At 57.1% G+C, this 21,596-nt stretch overlaps 1 protein-coding gene across 1 annotated transcript in view; it reads right to left on the reverse strand.

The window, feature by feature from the left end:
• NTRK3 (neurotrophic tyrosine kinase, receptor, type 3) overlaps window positions 1-21,596 on the reverse strand; it is a 221,922-nt gene that overhangs the window by 35,947 nt on the left and 164,379 nt on the right. The window contains exons 13-15 of the mRNA XM_005873375.2: window positions 9,508-9,638; window positions 1,458-1,630; window positions 315-558 (exon numbers count right to left, since the gene is read on the reverse strand). Coding sequence (XP_005873437.1) covers window positions 315-558; window positions 1,458-1,630; window positions 9,508-9,638 — 548 coding nt within the window. The remainder of the gene's footprint in view (window positions 1-314; window positions 559-1,457; window positions 1,631-9,507; window positions 9,639-21,596) is intronic.

Genomic DNA, 21,596 nt, shown 5'->3' on the forward strand with positions numbered 1-21,596 from the left:
CACACACACACACACACACACACACACACACACACATATATATAGTTGCACAAAGAATGAGTGTTGTTAATGATACATGTGAGAACACAATGCAAATGGCATTTCAGTGTCAGGGTGTGGTTGAGGTAAACATCCAAGAGGGAAGGAGGAGATGCCAGGATGTAGGCGTGGCCAGAGGATAATCACTAGTGCATGTGTGGGCGTGGCTGTGTGTCTGCGTGTGCTCCGAGTGACGGGGTTAATGGACAATGACGAAGACACGTAAGCGAGGCGCGGACTCGGCCATGGCGTCCTGCCGTGGAAAGGCCCCTTACCCTGTAGTAGTCGGTGCTGTAGACGTCCCGGGACATGCCGAAGTCTCCGATCTTCACCAGCAGGTTGGCCCCCACCAGGCAGTTCCGGGTGGCCAGGTCCCGGTGCACGAAGTGCTGGGAGGCCAGGTAGACCATGCCCGAGGCGATCTGGCTGGCGATGTGCAGCATCTGCGAGAGTCCCAGCTCGCCTTTCGCCTGGCGCGGCTGCCCGTCCACAAGGATCATGGCGTCTGGCCCGTGGGCCCTGCGGGGGTCGGGGAGAAGCGAGGGGCAGAGAGAATTCAGGAGGTTTCTGGAATGCTCCACAGCAGTGCATGCCATCTCCCTTTTCAGCCGACTATGGCCTATTTCTGTCTACAGCAAAATGTATTGTGTGAGTGCAGACGTGGGCGAAACACTGATCCAGATTCCACACGAAGACGACAGCAGATGTGCTCCAGGGGTCAGGGAACAACCCTTCTCTTCTAGACTCCTTCATTTATATCTAGGGTTGCCCAGGTGCTAGAGGTCTAATATAGAATATTTAATAAAACCCAGACTAACACTTACATGGCCCTTACTCTGTTCCATGCACTGCTCCAAGTATCTTAAATATATTCATTCACTTAATCCTCCCACCTCAATTCTGAGATAAGAAAACTGAGGCACAAAGTGATCACATCACCTGGCCAACGTCACAGAGATCTCAGAGGGAACACAGGGGTGAGCAGGAGCAGAGGAAGCCAGACATGTGGCTCAGGAGCATCAAGAGGGCTTGTTAATCAGCTCCCTGGGCCCCACCCCCAGGATTCTGATTGGCTAGGTGGAGCTAGTTCATTTGCATTTCCTACAGGCTCCCAGCAGTGATGCTCTGGGTAGGAAGACTCCTGAGTCCACTCTCTGGACCACACACACGGCCTAGGACTGGGGGACTCTGTTGGTGGCTGGTCCCAGTGACAGAGCCCCCAGGCCTATGGCCCCAAAGCAGGGATGAAGGCCTGAATCCAGCAGCTCAGGAGCTGATGCAGAAGAATGGAAGGCTGCTTCTCACGTCTAACCCCTGGACCTATGTGCTCAAAGGCACAAATATAACTGCTAGTTCCAGAGAGGATGCCCGGGGTTGGGGGGGTGGTGGTGGAGCGGGGGGAAGGGGTCAGGGCTCACCGCAGGAACTTGTTCAGGTCTCCGTGCTTCATGTACTCAAACACCATGATGAGCGGGTCCCCATCGCCGCACACGCCATAGAACTTGACGATGTGCTCGTGCTGCAGGTTGGTGAGCAGCTCCGCCTCCCTCTGGAAGTCCTTCCGGGCGGCCAGGGTGGGGTCCTTCAGGGCCTGGGAACGAGATAGGACAAAGGCGTTTAGCAACCAGAGGACAGGGATCTGCCTGACCCCCTCCTGAGAAGGAGCCTGGTGCTCAGAAGAAAGGCCTGCTTGTGCCCAACGAAGAAGATTGTTTTGTTGTTGTTAATCCACTGAGGAAATTTTTCCATTGATTTTTAGAGAGAGTGGAAGGGAGGGGGAGAGACAGAGAGAAACATCGATGTGAGAGAGACCCATCGAATGGTTGCCCCCCGAATGTGCCCCGACCAGGGCCGGGGACCGGGCCTGCAACTGAGGTACGTGCCTCTGACCAGAATCGAACTTGAGACCCTTTAGTCCACGGACCGACACTCTACTCGCGGAGCCAAGCCGGCTAGGGCCCAACGGATGAGATCTGAATCGGGGTTTAAAGGCCACAAGGCCAGGCCTGACCCTTCCACCTTCAGCACTGTCATCCCTGAGGAACCAGAAACCAGCTTCCTGACACCGTCTCAGACACCAGCCAATGACTAGCGTGAAAGGCGGAGGGCGGGGCCGCAAGGTGGGAGGCCTGACAGAGGCCCTGTCCCCTCAGGTTCCCTGGAAGAAATGGTCCCTCGGCTGAAATAAACAGGGAAAACCTGCCCCAAGCACTTGAGCTTCGTAAGGTCGCCTGTGCCAAGTTTACCCAAAACCAGGCAACTTGATCAAGTCCGTGACTTTAGATGGTGACAGAGTGTATATGTGCAGAGAAACGTCGATGGCACTTGTGTCCTCCTAGGAGGGGCTGAGGGAGCGTTTGGGGTGGAGGTCAGGGGCTGCAGCCATGGGAACGGCAGTCAATAGGCAGAAGAAGCCTGAGGATCCGTAGGACCAGGTAAAGCACCGCAAAGTCCCAGGTAGGATGGCAGGGTGGGCACCTGTGGCCACCCAGATGCCACCGCTCAGCCCCTGTGGGAGTGGGAGACCCTGGGTGAGGGGTAGGCGTCGGACCAGGCCACTCGCCCCAGGGCCCAGAACGATAAAAGGAGGAGGGGTGGTCAGTTGTAAATGCGGGTTTTCGGCACCAGGAGGAGAGGGTGAGGCCAAAGCAGGAAAGTGTGAGACATCCCAGGGGCCCTGCTAGGGCCCGGCCCTGGGGATGCGGCGCTGGCAGCCGCCATGGAGCGAGCTGTGAAGGGGGGCGGGGGTGGGGCAGTGTTTCTGCAGGAGGAGCAGCTGGGCAGGTGCGCTCACACCTTTCTCCGGCCTCCCACCCTCCCCACACCCGCCTGCTTCCGCTGACACAGAATAGTAACCTCAACAGACACAACAGGAGGCAGGGACGGGGGGAGTGTGACGTTCTCGCACCATTTCAGGTCAGTGAGAAGCGAGACACGGGGAGATTGGTCTGCAGAGTCCTCTCTGCCATGACCTGTCCTTTTCTGGTCATGTGGGCAGACTGACCTCCCTGCAGAATGGAGATCGTGCTGTTACTAAAAGGCCTGGCCAGATCTCTCCCTCTCTCTCTCTCTCTCTCTCTCTCTCTCTCTCTCTCTCAGCAGCAAACCCCTTTATCTGAAATCCACATGGCTGCCTGGGCTTACAGCACTTCAGGGATGTGAACATGCAAACACTGTACTTAGGAGGCCCATCAATGCTGTCAGTCATTAGCATACATTAGAGACCAGATGGTGGACTCTCAGCATGAAAAAGGCCTGAGGTGTCATCTGCTTTCACCTGCTCAAGTCTCAGGTTGGAGAAACAGAGGCCCAGCCTTGTCCAGATAGCAACTTAGATGACACGTTTTCAATGCCAGCTGAGCTGGGCCTCAGCCGTCTCCTGGTCTCTGGTCTCCAGGTCAACGGCGAGGCCTCTAGGAGGGCTCTCTCCCGAAGGACCACGGTCTCCTGACCAGAGGTTAAGTCCCACTGCAAATGCAACCAGCACCACCGTTCCTTCTTTTCAAAATAGCTTGATTAAATGGCCCCGCTGCTGACCAAAATGCCGGGCGTCATCTCCTGTGAACTTTCCCGTTTTACAGGTGAGAAAACGGAGGTCCAGCAGGAGGAGGTGACTCGCCAAAGACCACGAAAGGAGGCCTGGCTGCTCCTGCCCAGCACACCTGCTTGGATTCATGTATCAGGCGAAGGAGTCACTAGGCAGGGCCTCAGCGGAATGGTGGGCAAGAAGTTAAAAGATGGGGAAGAGGAGAGGGCGGGGGAAGCTGAGTGTGGGCTCCAGCAGAGGGGCTGGGCCCAGCGAGGATGCCAGGCTCGCAGGGCCGGCCAAGGCCGGAGGCGAGACGGGCGTCCACCGGCCCATTGCTCATTTCACCAGCTCTGAGGCCAACAACCAGAACAAAGGCATCTGCAAGATGCTGTGGGTGGGAGAAGGCCGAGGGCGCCTCTCTCGCTGACCCAGCCCCTGGCTGCGGCCCTGAACTCCATGTGCGGGGGCGTGGGTATAGGATGGCTGCCAGTGATTATTTATGTTCATGAAGAACAAGAGGGGGAAAGGAACCCAGCATGGGTGGGATGGGAGAATACAAAGATTTATGTGAGCCCTGGGTTTGTGAGAGGGAAAAGCAGATCACATCTGGGGCCAGCCCAGTGGCCTCTCTCCATCCCTGTAAATCATTCTCGCGCACAGTCCTGGAGGCCAAAGGCGGCCGTTGGATATTTCCGCTCCCAGCACTCCAGCAGTGCCCGCCAGTGTGCCCGGGGCTGGCACCCTGCAAGGCACCAGGAGATGAGGCACAAGGCAACCGCGATCGCCCGTAGTCTGCCCACAACCATTCACCACGGATGTCCAGCTCCTGGGTCACACCTGAAGTGCTTATGTAATTGGCAAAGGGTTGTGCTCAGCAAACGGGGGGCCGGGGGCCAGGACTGACACCATTGGGGCAGAGATGACCTGAGGAGGAGAATTAGGAGGAAAACCACTGACACTCCCTAGCCCCTCTCCAGGGGGTCCTCTTCCGAGCAGAACTTCAAAATGGGTCACCGGGTGGTGGCACCGGGATTCGGGGAGATGGGTCAGGCTGAGGGGTCTCTGAAGCCCTTCGAGCAGGATCCGTAGAACAAACAGCGGAGCCGGAATTCGGCCCCTTGCCTACCTCTCTTCCCCCGAAGTTCGAGGACTCTGCCCTTTCTGGGCTTCCCCTCTGGGCATCAGCTCCCTTTCACCCCAAGTCCTGGGTTTTGAGGGTCTGTTCAGTCAGATGGGAGGGAAGCTGTCTAAATGGTCAGAACACTAGCCTGGCAGGCGTGGCTCAGTGGTTGAGTGTCAATCTATGAACCAGGAGGTGACAGTTCGATTCCCGGTCGGGGCACATGCCCGGGTTTCGGGCTCGATCCCCAGTGTGGGGCATGCAGGAGGCAGCCCATCAGTGATTCTCTCTCATCAGAGATGTTTCTTTCTCTCCCTCTCCCTTCCTCTCTGAGACCGACAAAAATAGATTAAGAAAATCAAGGAGGTATTTAGCAAAAACAGGGAGAAATAAGATAGCAATAAAATTAAGACCCAATTAGATATCTTGGAAATAGATTACACAGTCACTGAGGCTAAAACAGAAACTGCCACAGAAGAGACGCAGTGTACACTGGATGAAACCACAGGGAGAATCGCGGCTGAAGACGCTGAGGTGCCCGGGAACAGAGCATGGAGAGACAGAGGGGGCAGGAATGACAGTGGCCAGGGTCTCACTCCCTCGTGGGTGGAGGAGAGGAGTTGCCTGGCTGTGAATTCGCTCCACCACCGACCCCCTTGTCCCTCGGTGCCTCCCTGTCCTCTGTACAATGGGACTGTGACCGGGTGGGCTCTAAGCTTGTTGTGAGAATGAAGCGTGAACCGGCACACGTCACCTACAGCAGGACCCTGGTGAGTACTGTCTGTCAGATGCCGTTGTCACGGTCACCATCACCACCGCTGGGCCCACGGGGCACCCAAGGGTGTGGCATCCCAGAGCGCCCATCTCCTCCGGGTTCCCAGGCCCAAGGGGAGAGGAAAGCCTTCCAAAGGGAGGAAAGCAGAAACACATTTTCTGCATTACCCAGCGCCGGGCCCTGCGCGGGGATCAGTTCCCAGGGTTTCAGGCCATCACTTCATTTCCTGCTCAGAGCCCAGAAATGTTCCGTTCCTTCGCCAGTTCCCAGACGGCACTGCAGCGCCCAGCGGATGAGTGTCATCCTATAAATTAGGATTCAGGGCAGCGCAGACTCTAAGTTTAGGGATAAAATTAGAAACCTTCCCACATCCCTGGTGCAAGCCACGGGAAGACCCCTGTCTCGTCTGACCGCCCCGGGTCTATGGAGACCCACAGCCAAGTCCATTTCCAGGACGTCCAGCAGTAACCACCATTGACCTTCCATGGGGCAACACTCTGCTTTCTTATTTATTTCTAGAGCAGAGCTTGGCAGACAATGCCTCGTTTTATTTAAAACGTGACTGGACAACAGCCATCACCACTGGTTTACTCAGCCTCGGTGAGGTTACTTGACTTTTTTTTTTTTTTGGAAAATTTATTTTTATTGATTTCAGAGAGAAAGGGACAGGGAGAGAGAGATAGAAACATCAAAGATAAGAATCATGAATTGGCTGCCTCCTGTACAGCTCCTACTGGGGATCGAGCCTGAAACCCGGGCTTGCGCTCTGACCCAGAATCGAACCGTGACCTCCTGGCTCATAGGTACAGGTCCTACTGGGGATCGAGCCTGAAACTCTGGCTTGTGCCCTGACCCTGAATCCAACCGTGACCTCCTGGCTCATAGGTCGACGCTCAACCACTGAGCCACACCAGCCGGGCTTGACTCTTGTTTGTGCCAATCATGTTCAGCGATCTGTCCAACACTGATTTACTGCAGGAGGACCCAGGGGGCGAGCAAAGGCACTCGCTACAGCTCCAAGCGATGCGGCTTGAGCTGCAGAGCTGCACGGCTGGCTCAGCATGGAGCAGCCCTGCGGTGAATGGACCCCTCCCGCAGCTGCCAGCAGGCAGTCACCCGCAGGCACGCGCCCTCTGGGCTCGGCACCTGGATCCCGTGGGGGCACTAAGAATCCTTTCTACCCTCACTCGCTGCTCTCCCTGCTCAGTACCTGACACCCTCCCCTCTCCTGTTCCCAGTGATGGCTGGTGCCCTTGAGCAGCGGCTCCAGGGCGTCTCGAGCCCACCCTCTCCCAAGTCTCCTCAGAGAGTTGGTCAGGTGACTTTCCAGGCCCCTACAACGACAACACCTCCTGCGAGGTCACCGAGGAGGGAGGAGGAACACCCTCCTGGGGACGGGAGTGAGCCCCGGGCGTCCAGAATGAAACCAGGGCCTTTCCCAGGCAAAACCTGCTCCTTATGTGTGTGTGACAGCTCTGGACCTTTGACGCCAAAGCAAGTGGGTGTGGGTCCCAAGGACAGTTCATTGACCTTGGAGCAAGGGCCCGATGGCATGCGGAGGAGGGAACCTCTCCTTCCTGCTCCCCAGCCGCCCCCCCCCCCTCCACCACCACCTTCCTGGCCCCACACGCTCTGGGGTTCACCTTCACGGCCACCAGCATCTTGTCCTTGGTCGGGCTGAGGTTGTAGCACTCGGCCAGGAAGACCTTCCCAAAGGCGCCCTCGCCCAGTTCCCGCTTCAGCACGATGTCGCGCCTCTTGATGTGCTGCACGTCTGTGGAGGGACAGAGAGGGGCGGCCGAGTCAGTGCTGTCCTCCTTAGAGGCCTGGGGTGGGGGAGCACGGGGGCCCAGAGCAGGGAGCCCCGCTTCGGAGTCCGCGGCAGGCGAGGGAGGCTCGGGCAGCACCCCGCCTTGGGCGGGGAGACGGCTTCTCACTGTGGAGTGGAAGTCGGACCCGGAATCACATTCCAGCTCTGCCTGACACCCCCCTAGGTCTCTAGACCGCAGCTGGGAAACAGCCCACGCCAGTGAGTGCACAGGATTCTGGGGGAAGGAGCTGTGGTGACTGTGCAGGGAATGCCCTGGGCTTGGGGCGGATCCCGGCGCAGGGGGCCTGAGCGTCTGCATTTCGAACAGACTCCAGGTGAGGGCCACGTGCCCTGGGTCCATAGGCTGCACTGCGGATTGTGAGTTCTCTGGAGTATTTAAGAGTCGGGTTTGAATTCTGGCTCCGCCTCTTTGCTCGTTTCTTGAGCTTGGCATCGTTATTTCCCCCCAGAGCCTCGATTTCCTCGCCTGGGAAATGGGATCAACACCAACACCTTCCTTGCTGAGCTTTTGTGGCGATGAAGCGAGCTAATCCATAGGCAGAGCCTGGCCCAGTGCCGGGAGACACTACAGGCAGACACACCTGCACACACACGCGGACACACGCTGGCTCTTGTTATAATGGCGGGCACAACCCCGACACAAGGTCGGGACTGAGATAACGACTGCCACGTGTACTATTTGGGAAAAGCCTCTCCCTGACAAACCCTCCTCGGAGGGAAAGACCAATGAGATCACGAACGCCAAGTCCAGAAAGAGAACCCAGAACCAGGGTCTGTGCACAGAGCGGGCTTGCCAGGGGCCCGGCTCATTCAGCAGCCGGGTTAAAGTCTGCCTTCCCTGGGGAGCAGGAGGGGACCTCAGCCCCCCACCTCTGTGGAAAGGCGCTGGAACAGTGGATCTCAACCTTCTGGCCCTTTAAATACAGTTCCTCATGTTGTGACCCAACCATAAAATTATTTTCGTTGCTACCTCATAACTGTCATGTTGCTACTGTGATGAATCGTCATGTAAATATCTGATATGCAGGATGGTCTTAGGCGACCCCTGTGAAAGGGTCGTTCAACCGCCAAAGGGGTGGCGGCCCACAGGTTGAGAACCGCAGCGCTAGAAGAAGTGGGCGGTGAGGAAAGGCGCGAGCCAGTAATTGCTCACCGGCCTCTCCGTTACCTGGTCAACAGGCAGGCGCCCATTAAATGCCCGTATCAGCGTCAGGAAGAGCGTGGCCGAGCCAGGAAAGAGGACTGGCTCAAATGGCCTGGCCGAGAGAGGACAGCGGAAGACGGAGGCCCACGGTACACTGACCCGTGAGTTTGAGGAGACACAGGACAGGGACAGAGGGGTGTGGCTGCGAGGCTTCGGTCACTGTTTCGGTTGGCTTTGGCGATTCCTTTCAGAATAGACAATAAATTTCTCATTTCCTATCAGAGTGCCTGGTGTCCCCGCCAGGTCCGGGATGGCCCGCGGGTGAGGAGCTGTGGGAGCAAGTGGCTTGGCTGCCCGGGCACACGCTGATGCTCTGGAGTCTGGCCCCATCTCAGCCACCGGCTGGGGACCCCTGACTTGGCCCTTGCTTCCCCTTCTTGCCAAAGAACGTCAACAGCCATGAAAACACCAGAACGCACTGGTATCTCAGAGGACGCCAAGGGTTACAGACCTTTACACACGCCAGCTGACTGGGACGGGGGGCCCGAACGGAACAGGGGGCAGGTGACCACGTGACGAGAAAGTTGTCTGCTCTCGGCAAGCATGAAGCAGACCGCCCCCCAACCTCCACGGACCCCAGTGCCGGCCCCACAGCTGCAGGTGGATCGTTCCACAGGGAGGAGCCCGTTCAGAGACGTGGAAACACCCAGCAGCTCAGAATAAAAAGGCTGGGCTCACGGGCAGCAGAGGGAAGTGTCTGTAGAGCAACCCCTGAGCTTGGGCCACACGGGGGTGGGGAGATGTGAGAGGGGGTAGCAGGAGGACTAGGACGTGAAAACCGACTCCATCCCATCGTAAGTCCTCCCAGGAGAGAACTTCCGCCCAGCTCTCCTTCCTGCTCCCCAGCCGCCCCCCCCCCATCCACCACCACCTTCCTGGCCCCACACGCTCTGGGGTTCACCTTCACGGCCACCAGCATCTTGTCCTTGGTCGGGCTGAGGTTGTAGCACTCGGCCAGGAAGACCTTCCCAAAGGCGCCCTTCCTGGCCCCACACGCTCTGGGGTTCACCTTCACGGCCACCAGCATCTTGTCCTTGGTCGGGCTGAGGTTGTAGCACTCGGCCAGGAAGACCTTCCCAAAGGCGCCCTCGCCCAGTTCCCGCTTCAGCACGATGTCGCGCCTCTTGATGTGCTGCACGTCTGTGGAGGGACAGAGAGGGGCGGCCGAGTCAGTGCTGTCCTCCTTAGAGGCCTGGGGTGGGGGAGCACGGGGGCCCAGAGCAGGGAGCCCCGCTTCGGAGTCCGCGGCAGGCGAGGGAGGCTCGGGCAGCACCCCGCCTTGGGCGGGGAGACGGCTTCTCACTGTGGAGTGGAAGTCGGACCCGGAATCACATTCCAGCTCTGCCTGACACCCCCCTAGGTCTCTAGACCGCAGCTGGGAAACAGCCCACGCCAGTGAGTGCACAGGATTCTGGGGGAAGGAGCTGTGGTGACTGTGCAGGGAATGCCCTGGGCTTGGGGCGGATCCCGGCGCAGGGGGCCTGAGCGTCTGCATTTCGAACAGACTCCAGGTGAGGGCCACGTGCCCTGGGTCCATAGGCTGCACTGCGGATTGTGAGTTCTCTGGAGTATTTAAGAGTCGGGTTTGAATTCTGGCTCCGCCTCTTTGCTCGTTTCTTGAGCTTGGCATCGTTATTTCCCCCCAGAGCCTCGATTTCCTCGCCTGGGAAATGGGATCAACACCAACACCTTCCTTGCTGAGCTTTTGTGGCGATGAAGCGAGCTAATCCATAGGCAGAGCCTGGCCCAGTGCCGGGAGACACTACAGGCAGACACACCTGCACACACACGCGGACACACGCTGGCTCTTGTTATAATGGCGGGCACAACCCCGACACAAGGTCGGGACTGAGATAACGACTGCCACGTGTACTATTTGGGAAAAGCCTCTCCCTGACAAACCCTCCTCGGAGGGAAAGACCAATGAGATCACGAACGCCAAGTCCAGAAAGAGAACCCAGAACCAGGGTCTGTGCACAGAGCGGGCTTGCCAGGGGCCCGGCTCATTCAGCAGCCGGGTTAAAGTCTGCCTTCCCTGGGGAGCAGGAGGGGACCTCAGCCCCCCACCTCTGTGGAAAGGCGCTGGAACAGTGGATCTCAACCTTCTGGCCCTTTAAATACAGTTCCTCATGTTGTGACCCAACCATAAAATTATTTTCGTTGCTACCTCATAACTGTCATGTTGCTACTGTGATGAATCGTCATGTAAATATCTGATATGCAGGATGGTCTTAGGCGACCCCTGTGAAAGGGTCGTTCAACCGCCAAAGGGGTGGCGGCCCACAGGTTGAGAACCGCAGCGCTAGAAGAAGTGGGCGGTGAGGAAAGGCGCGAGCCAGTAATTGCTCACCGGCCTCTCCGTTACCTGGTCAACAGGCAGGCGCCCATTAAATGCCCGTATCAGCGTCAGGAAGAGCGTGGCCGAGCCAGGAAAGAGGACTGGCTCAAATGGCCTGGCCGAGAGAGGACAGCGGAAGACGGAGGCCCACGGTACACTGACCCGTGAGTTTGAGGAGACACAGGACAGGGACAGAGGGGTGTGGCTGCGAGGCTTCGGTCACTGTTTCGGTTGGCTTTGGCGATTCCTTTCAGAATAGACAATAAATTTCTCATTTCCTATCAGAGTGCCTGGTGTCCCCGCCAGGTCCGGGATGGCCCGCGGGTGAGGAGCTGTGGGAGCAAGTGGCTTGGCTGCCCGGGCACACGCTGATGCTCTGGAGTCTGGCCCCATCTCAGCCACCGGCTGGGGACCCCTGACTTGGCCCTTGCTTCCCCTTCTTGCCAAAGAACGTCAACAGCCATGAAAACACCAGAACGCACTGGTATCTCAGAGGACGCCAAGGGTTACAGACCTTTACACACGCCAGCTGACTGGGACGGGGGGCCCGAACGGAACAGGGGGCAGGTGACCACGTGACGAGAAAGTTGTCTGCTCTCGGCAAGCATGAAGCAGACCGCCCCCCAACCTCCACGGACCCCAGTGCCGGCCCCACAGCTGCAGGTGGATCGTTCCACAGGGAGGAGCCCGTTCAGAGACGTGGAAACACCCAGCAGCTCAGAATAAAAAGGCTGGGCTCACGGGCAGCAGAGGGAAGTGTCTGTAGAGCAACCCCTGAGCTTGGGCCACACGGGGGTGGGGAGATGTGAGAGGGGGTAGCAGGAGGACTAGGACGTGAAAACCGACTCCATCCCATCGTAAGTCCTCCCAGGAGAGAACTTCCGCCCAGCCCTGGGGGGAAGAGGCTCCAATAGGACTCCGGACCCCAGGCCACCATTGCGGCAGCTGCTTTCCCTGAACTTAGGTAGGAAGAAGGGGGTAAAGGGAATCCATCTGTGCCCAATCCTACTATTGGCTCGACTTTCGATTCTCATGAGAGATGCGTGTTATTGCGCCCCTTTTACAGATGGAAAAATGGAGGCAGGGGTAACGTTCCAAAGTCCCCAGAGCTAAAACACGGCTAAGGAAGGGCTCTTTCTTCTTCTCGTGGCTCCGAGCCTGCGTTCTTTCCATTACTCGAAACTGCACGTCCTGTGAATTCCTTCTTTGTGGCCACCAAGAGGACGCTGTCCACAGCAGCTCAACCCTCCATCTCCCCTGCTTCTCCTGCCCAGCTGCTCACCTGCGCATCCTGGGACTCTAGTGCAGCATCTGCCCGAGGGGAAGGGTGGGCGCCCTTCCTGGAGGCCCGGGGAGGAGGGGGTGGGAGGGAAGAGCGTGGGAGGAGAGGCTGGGGTGGGCCGTTTTCTTTTCTGAGGTCCAAGCGTCTATTCGGGCCTCTTTCTGGGCTTATTTTTAGCTCATGCAGTACTGCTCCGAGCTGCCCCACATGCTAGAAGTGATGGATTTTCCTGGGAGGAGAGGGCATCAATCTCCTTTTACTGCCCGGCTGGCTGGCCCAGCAGAGTCTGGGTCACAGAGCTCAGACGCCGGGACACTGGTAGGGGAGGAGGAGAGGGGGCCGCACAGCCCAGGCGTGGGAAGGCCTCCCAGTCTCCAGCGATGCGGGGTGGCTGGAGCGAGAACAGGCCCGGCAGACAGGGAGGAGGCGTCTCGGGGAGATGAAAGGGTCTCAGGCACTTTGGGGCCCGGCTTTTCCCAGACTCCTCTTTGCAAGAGAGCCACGGACTGCGTTCCCCCGGAGGAAGCCACGGGAGCGCTTCTCGTCACCATCGGACAGCAGGTTCATCAGACAAATACAGAAGGAGAATTTCTGCATCTCCGTCACCACTCCGTCCGAGGGCCAAGATGGCGATTCCGTGTGTGTGGGAGTCACTCCTGGGAGGTCGCCCAGGCCGGGAGCAAGCCTGGCCGAGGGCAGGGTCGCTAACCCGAGATGCCACCAGCCACCTCTGTACAGCAGACCTCAGAGCCCTGAGAGGTCAGAGGGCAAGCTGGGGTCAGCCCCTCTCCTGCCTCTGTTCACCTGCAGCACCTTCTGTGACCTGCACAGGTCAACCCACTGGACAGACAGACGTGGCCAGAGACACAGGTGACCACTGTTGGCCTCACTTCTATGTTCTTAGAAGATGGAAGTGTGACAGGCAGAAATCACTCAGTCCTGCTGACCAGGGATGAAGAGGCATAACACCCCCACAAAACGGTATTACTGAACGAGTGAGGACTTGGGGAAAGAGACAGGTCTGTGTTCAAATCCTGACCCTGCACCGTATCCTCCCTCCAACTCGGTTCCTGGGAATATGAGCATCTGTGGGCAGAGCTGTTCAGAGGATGGACTTATGACTTTTAGATAACAGATAATAGGAAGTATCTGAAACACAATGGGCATTTAACACAAGTAGGTTTCCTTCCTTTCTGTGATATTTTCATCTAAACTAGGAGATAAATGTACCTGCGAACAAAATGGTGGCTTGGAAAGAACCTTAGACAAGGATGGTGATATTCCCTGGAAATAAAGTGGCCTGAGGTTGCTCAGAGGGGAGCCAGCACCTGGCCGGTGTGGCTCAGTGGTTGAGCATTGACCTATGAACCAAGAGGTCGTGGTTTGATTCCCGGTCAGGGAACATGTCTGGGTTGTGCGCTTGATCCCCAGTGTGGGGCCTGCAGGAGGCAGCCGATCAGTGATTCTCTCTCATCACTGATGTCTCTCTCTCTCCCCCTCTCCCTTCCTCTCTGAAATCATAAAAATAAAAATAAAAAAACAAGAGGGGAACCAGCTCCGACTCAAGGGGTCCTACACAGCCTGTCCAAGCCTGTCACCGCCATGTCCCACCTCCTCCCCCTACAGAGGTCAAAGCAGATGCGGGAGGACGTTGGTCAGACAATGGGATGAAGCCATCAAGACAGAGACAACCGCCTGCCAGAGACGGCTATTGACAGCAGAGAAACCAGCTTTCCCAGCGTCGGCGACTATAAATAATGGCGGGTCGGACTCGGCCGTACGCCAGGCAGCAGCGTCAGTCCCCACAGCCGCCCGCTCCCGCAGGCAGGCCCAGGACGCCGTAGCAGCAGTTCCCTGGCGGTCCTGCAGCTCTGACGGGTGACTGTCCCACGGGGCCATGCGTGTGGCAGCCCTGAGCTGGTCCTCCCCTGAAGGCTGTCCCCGCAGGGACCAGATGCGGGCCCTCCCGGCATCCCTACGGCTGGCCAGGTGCTCTCTCCCCTCATCCCCACAGGCTCTCCTAAGCTCTCGCCTTCCCCTCGTCCCTGGACCACTGTAATTCCTGGTCTCCAGGTGGGTCCCCGCCTCCTTGCTGAGACCGCTCAGATATTTCCCCATCAACTCTACCTTCCTCTGTGCTTGTCTGTTTCACCTTGTCATTGTTCCCTGGTGCCCTTTTAATAAAAACTATTTATTGATTTCAGAGAGAAAGAGAGAGGGAGGGAGAGATAGAAACATCAATGATAAGAGAGAACTATCAATCGGCTGCCTCCTGTTCGCCCCCCTACTGGGGATCGAGTCCACAACTCGGGCATGTGCCCTGACCAGGAATCAAATCGTCACCTCCTGGTTCATAGATCGATGCTCAGCCACTGAGCCACCCCTGCCAGGCCATAGTGTCCTTATTAATAACAAAATAACTGCCACCGAGTGAGCACGTTCCCCGAGCCAGGCACCAGGCTCAGCTCTCAACATGAACTGCCTCATTCATCTTCTCGACTCTCTTAAACACAATGTGTTGCTACCCCAAGCGCCACAGCTGTGAAGGCTGAAGTTGAAGGTGATGGAGTACCTTGCCCAAGGCCCCCAGATGTCAGCAGTGGCCCACGGGACTCTGAAGTCCAGCCTGAGCAGACGGTGCCACCCCCCTGCCCTCCACGCCAGCCTCCCTGGCCAGGGCACCTCCTCCCCGGAGAGAGGCGCTGCTTTTGAACTGGCAGCAGTCCTTGGCGGGAAGAACACTCATCTATAAGGACAGAGAGAAAGTCATTTCCCACGGAACTTCCTGCCGCCCTTGGTCACCGCCACCGGAGCTCACCACGAGCAGAGAGGATGCCTTCTGGAGAGGAGGATGGTACCCAAAGAGATCAAGGAAGACCCCAGCACCCACGGAAGAACGGAGGGTCTGCACAGCCTCAGGGGCCCTCCCATCACAAGGCGAGGCCTGAGGATGACGGGGCGAACGAAGGAGGGGGGAGGTTCTTGGCCGAAGAGAGGGAACAGGGAGAGGAAGGGAGGGTCTCGGAGAAGTGTGTGTTTGCTTTACACTAGCCAGACCCTCGGGTCTCCGGCTGCCAAACTCGCTCAGGAGAAAACATTAATTCAATCCCACACATTTAATTACACATGAAGTGGAATGTCTTTAAACGAGAAAGAACAACATTCCCAGAGCTCCGACTGAGGGTTTGAAGTGGCAGGGGGGAGACGGAGGGCCGGCTCCGGGTCTGTGAGGGGGAAGGAGGCCGCTGAGAGGGCTGGTCCCGCCCCGGCTGGGGGTAGGAATTCCTCCTGCCCTCGCGCCTTCTCATGGCCTCACTGGCTATGTCTCGCCTCATGCCCCGGTGGCACGCGGAACTGGTTTCCCCTTGGGTATTGCGTCAGAGCGTGACCAGGTAAGGGCGCCCCTGGACGGCACAGACCCTGTGGGGTGGCCTGCGGCCAACCCAGCCGCTCCCCCCGCCCCTGGACGGAGCAGAGCCTGGCTCACTGTCCCAGGAGCGGTGCTTGCTAAGCCGCCCCGGGTGACTTACAGGTTACGGAAACAGGGGGTCGCCCTGAGCTCACGTCCAGGGTTTTCTAGGAGGAGACATTTCAAAGGGTAGAACTCTGCAGAGCTAGGAGGTCAAGAATTTAAAATGGGTCCCCAGGCCCTGGCTGGTAGCCCAGTTGGTTAGAGGATCATCCTGATACGCAAGGTTGCGGGTTCGATCTCTAGTCGGCATATACAAGAAGCAACCAATGAATGCATCAATATGTGAAACAACAAATCAATTTTTTTCTCTCTCTCAAAAAAAAAAAATCAATAAAAATGTGTCCCAGTTACTAACTAAATGGGGGTAACAATGACGTGGGGAAAAAATCTAGGTTGAATGAACACCAGTGCGGTCGGCCACTGTCCCTGTCCCGGGTGAGGGGACTCAGGACGGACCAAGCACCCGATGTTCCTGCTGGCCAGCCCGGGTCCCACCCCAAGGCCCTCCTGCTGGACTGGGGCTCCCCCCATTATTTCCAGAATTTGATGGCTTTGCAAAGGGGCTCTAGAGGGTGCTGGCAGCTGCTCAAGCCAAAGGCCAGCGCCACGTGTTACTGAGCTTGTACACTGGGCCTAGCACAGAGCCCAGTACGCAGCAGGCCCTCACTAAATACTGGATGAGTGGGTGGATGGATTAGAACTCCCCTCTAAGCACCGCTCCAGACTGGAGCATGAAGAGCACTCCAGAGAGGGAGGGGAGGAGGGAAAGAGGAGTGAGAATGGGAAAGGGTCCAGGAAGCTCCGAAGAGCAGCCTTATTTATGTCTCGGCTCCAAGACTGGCCCCCAAATCGAGATCACACGGAACCATGGCAGCCGAGACCTGCATTTGACCCTCAGTCTCTGCCACTCAGACCCCTACACAGAGTGCCTCTGTGGTCTGCGTCTAACACGGCTCGGCCAACGCCAGGTCTCCACTCCAGGGCACGCGTGCACCCTTGGAGGTCATGCCCAGGATGGAGGTCGAGATCAAGGATGGAGACCTGTGTTCCCATGCACTGAATAAGCAAACAGGAGACCCCGCTGTTGCTGGGAACGGCGGAGAAAGAGGATCAGCAGAGGACGGTCTGTTCTGGGGCGACTTCCAGCTCACGTTTCCTGACACGAGTTCAGAGGAAGAGGCTACGAAGTTCCGACGTGTCCCTGCCCCAGGTGCTGCCTCTGGGAGCTCCATCTTGAGCTCAGACGTTTGCTGACACAGAGCCCCTGACATCACACGCCCGCTTCCTTTGTCTCCGCGTCGCATGAGCCCTTGCGTGGCGAGGGGACCCCTCTGGCTCTCATCAAGCGCTGACTGTCTGAGCCAGGAGTGCAGAGCAAGCCGCCCGGGGAGCATCTGGAAGTGAGACGCTAGGTGCTGAGCGATGAAGCTCAGGCTCCGGCTGGGAACCTGTCCCTCCAACAACCTGCCGGCTCCCCGGCCCCGCCTCTCTCGGCCTGCATGCTTCCTTTCCAACTTGACAGGGACACACTCTCACTCCAAACGCCCATGCAAGGGCTCCCTCTGCACCCCAGGCTCCCGGAGGCCCTTCCCCTGCGTCTGTCTCTGTCCCCCAAGGCTGGCTGGTGGCATCATGGTTCCTCACCAGCAAACCCAGAGCTTACTATGTTCACGGCCGTTCTTTCCAGCTGTGGAGCTCGGGGCTTCACCCAGGAGGACAGAGAGCAGGAGTGCCTATGAGAGACACAGGGTGGACCAGAGGGCTGACCCAGATCGGAATCACCCATTGGCCTTGACCACCACCAGCTACCGTGGCTCCAACAGGAAACAGAGCCCCTCAGAGACCTGTGTAGTCAGAGGCAGCAACACACCAAAATGTAGAAAAGCAAACACACAAAGAAGAAAGGACGAGAAGGAGTTCTCATTCATTCATCCATCCACGTGCCTTGTAAGTCCACACCAGGACCACAGCAAGGGCAGTAAGGACGGGCGCGGCTCTGGGTGTAACCTCACACGGGACACACCCGAGGAGCAGCATTGGACAATTCACTGCACCAGACTCAAGCCCAGATGTTGCCAGGAGTGAAGTTAGAAAATGACCATCTCACTGAACTGTCCTGAGGGTTCGATGACGTCATGTGTGTCCAGGAAGCATACGAAGCACCTGAGTGACCGAATGACCATGAAGGTTCGCAGAGGAACGCGCCAGCTCCTCCTGCCACCCACCCGCTACTCCAACCTTCGACGGTCCACCCCGACGGCTTCATCTCTCTGTGCCTCAGCTTCCTCACCTGTAAAATGGAGACTTAAAAAAGGCACCCAGTGCCGGAGTCGTGGTGCCCTTAAATGCGCTAAGAGGGTATTAAATGCTGCCCAGATGGCATGGCTCAGTGGTTGAGCGTCAACCTATGAACCAGGAGGTCACAGTTTGATTCCCAGTCAGGGCACAGGTTGCGGGCTCGATCCCCAGTAGGGGGCATGCAGGAGGCAGCCAATCAATGATCCTCTCTCATCATTTCTATATCTATCTCCCTCTCCCTTCCTCTCTGAAATAAAAAATCTATTTTTTAAAAAGGTATTAAATGCTTAGAACAGCGCAAGGGCACACAGTAGGTACTCCATACACATCAGCTACAGTGTCAATGCCTTTGGGGCCGTTGTTAGTCTTAGTTCTTAGTCTTTACTCTTCGCTCTGATATTTGAGAGCTCTGGCCCAAATCAGCGGGCTCCCTCCTCGTAAATTCCTTACATAAGTGCACAGAACAGGGACAGCAGATGGACAGGCTAGTCATTCACTGTCGGGGGTTCACCCCCATTCCTCCATCTGGAGTCCCTTCCCACTTTCACCAGGAGGCATCAACCCACACCCCAAGATCAGCTCTAACCCCACATTCTCCCGACCTTCTTTAAAAGATCTTGCTCTCTCCTCAGAACGTCTACTCCTAATGCAAACACAGGCGCAGCAGGACCACCTCCGCTCACTTGTAACCTCAGCATAACCTCGACCCGCCCCAGAGTGGCTCGGGGAAAACAGGCTCTACACAGCACGCTGCCTCGGGGGAGCCAAGGGCATGGGCAAAGGCCAGCATTAGGACTTTTATGTAACAGACACTGAAGCGGGGAGTGTGGCTGCTTTATGGAGCCTCCAGCTCCCTCCCTCCTCCCAGCTCAGCACATACACATCCCTTCCAGCCCCATCGGCACAAACCGCTCTGCTGCCTGCTCACCGTGTGCCCGCCCGTCACTCCCAGCCAGGCTCCCTCACTCGGCCTCAGGGTATCACCCTCCCAGGCTGCAGAGGAGCAGCAGGGAGTCCGCAGCTGGGCCTCTTCCAGGGAGGATGTTCCTGTTTCCAGCTCCCACTCCTGCAGCTCAGACACCTGCCAGGCCTCCCCTAAACCCCTCCCCGCCCCTGGCCACCCTCTCTCAGCCCCTGCTCTGGTCCTCACTCTCTTCAGCTCTGTGTCTGATGGGGTCCAAGGTCAGAGGTCTGAGCCAGTGGGTCTGGGCCACACAGGCCCTGGGCGTGGGCAGCCTGAACTTGGCACGGCCGACAGAGTCGTTCCGCACAGCCTCCCGGATCCCGGATCCAGCCTCCCCTCCCTCTGCCAGGTGTTTTCCCACCACATCCTCGGAGCGGACTTCCCAGAGTCCCCCACACCAGATGTTCCACGCACGGGCCCATGTTTCCTGGCCCGTCTCCTGAACCTCCCCCTACTCTATTATTCTTTAAAAAAAAAGTCAGAACCGGTGGGATTCTGGGTGCTCCCCCCCCCAGCCCCTGGAACCACCCGCAGGCTTGGCAGCTCAGAGAGGTCTATTCGGGTTCACCAGGTTCCAAGTTTGCTGCCTTGTGGGCACCCACTACAAACCCTTCCATGGGGCCTCAGATCAGAAGAGCATTCTTTCTAGCTCTCCTGGTGCCAAAAGAAACAGAGCCACAGGGAAGTCTGGGCTTTGACTATTGTCAACATTTTTTTCTCTCCAGAAGGAAGATGCCAGAAGTTGGGGTCAAGGGGTCAAGGGTCTATCGGGACTTAGTGGAGAATTGGGACAGGAGAGAAGGCCTCGCTGGACATCACTAGACTTGTGTCGGTGACAAGTAGCCACCTCTCCTTGTAAGGGCTGGACACCCTCGGGTGGCTTCCGAGACATCAAGATGGGGCCTCGGGGGCACCTGCCTTAGGAATCCATAGAAGACACACTTAGGAGCCCCGCAAGAAACCGTGCTCCCACCCCCACAGGGGCCCCAGATCCCACTGTCCACCCACCTTGGGGACTCCTCCCCTCGTTTTCCAAAGGAGATGATTGCTTGATGTGGAGACAACTATATACCTTCTATCTGCTGTGGCCACCTCCACCCTGAGCCACCTCCACCTCACTCTCCTGGCCTTACACACCCCTTTCATCTTTCTAACCCCCTTGTCCACCTACCCCTTTTCTATGTAGGTGTTTGGCCTTCATCTCTGGCCTGCTTTTTGCTGCCTTCTGCAGCTGCTCTGTTGCTCCTGTCCAATCCTCTCTCTCTCTCTCTCTCTCTCTCTCTCTCCCCACCTACTCCTTTTCTATGTAGGTGGTTGGCCTTCATCTCTGGCCTTTTTACTGCCTTCCTTCTGCAGCTGCTCTGCTCCTGTCCAATCCTTTCTCTTTCTCTCTCTCTCTCTCTCTCTCTCTCTCTGAAATAGACCATTGCAGACTCACCAGGCAGGTGTGAAAGCTCCTCAAACCTCCACGGTGCAAAGCTGGGCCCACAGGCCGGGGCTGCTGTCCGTCTCCCGCCAGCTCTCTGAGGCCTGCCTCTGAGCACAGCCCCTCCTGGCCCCACGGATTGCAGCCAAAAAAACTCTGTGACGTAAGACATTGACCTCTTTTACCCTATGAGTGGGTCCTTTCTCTCTGTGTCTCTTCTCTGGGAACTTAGCCGTTTTCTCACTTTCAGCAGAAAAAGCACAGAGTCCAAGGAACCAGGCAGCTGAGGCCTGGCCCGCAAATGCGTCCCCTGTCAATGGCACATGGATGCCATCCTGTGTAACATTTCCGTGTCTGTGAGATACTGGAGCAAACACGTGTGATTCTCCAGTGCCTGCAGGTCATGACTCGGGCAGAATGGTTTAGAAAATCCAAGTTACAAAAGCGGGAAGACATTAAATATTTGGAATGAAGACCAGACATGGAGGGGGGGAAAGAAAGTTATCTGCAATAGAGCACAACCCCTTGATAAATGCCTCACTAAAGTAAGGCGACACCCCTACAACAGCTTCCCGCAGAACAGGGCTGGGTAAGCGATCTGTGCCCTGCCCTCGTCACCGACTTAGCACGCGGCAGAGGCAGGCGCGCTCCTCGCCGGGTGCTGTCCCTCCGTTTCAGTTCAGTGGAGGTTGGAAATAAACAGATTAATGAATACAACCACCTAGACGTGTATTCCTAAGTCTCCCGACAGGCACAGGGATCCTAAGGGGTCTGATTTCTCTGAGTCCTTTCATTTCTCATGAGCAACTCTGGGGCCATAGATTTCCCAGGGGTGTGGCAGGGGGAGCGTGAACCTCAAGACTGCAGTTTCCTGGTCCCGCGGGGCTGAGAAGTGCTGTGACCATCGGCATCCCGGCCACAAGGAGCTTTAACCGGGCAGGGGTCTCCTACCTGAGCTCCCAGCCTGCCCCTCTCACTCCATCCCTCACCCCCGGCTCTGGAACATGGTCAGCCAGCCAGGCTCATCTTTAATAAAAAGCAAAGTAGGAGCCCGGCCAGTGTGCTCAGTGGTTGAGCGTCGACCTATGCATTAGGAGGTCATGGTTCGATTCCCGGTCAGGGCACAGGCCCGGGTTGTGGGCTCAATCCCCAGTAGGGGGCGTGCAGGAGGCAGCCAATCAATGATTCTCTCTCATCATTGATGTTTCTATCTCTCTCTCTCTGAAGTCAATAAAAAAATATTCTAAAAAAGTAAAGTAGGAACCTTGATGTTTCTCCCATAGTTCAAATCTGAGCTTAGACAGAACACCGAACTTGC

The sequence above is a fragment of the Myotis brandtii genome, unplaced genomic scaffold (assembly GCF_000412655.1).
Source record: "Myotis brandtii unplaced genomic scaffold, ASM41265v1 scaffold409, whole genome shotgun sequence".
Taxonomy (NCBI): Eukaryota; Metazoa; Chordata; class Mammalia; order Chiroptera; family Vespertilionidae; genus Myotis; species Myotis brandtii.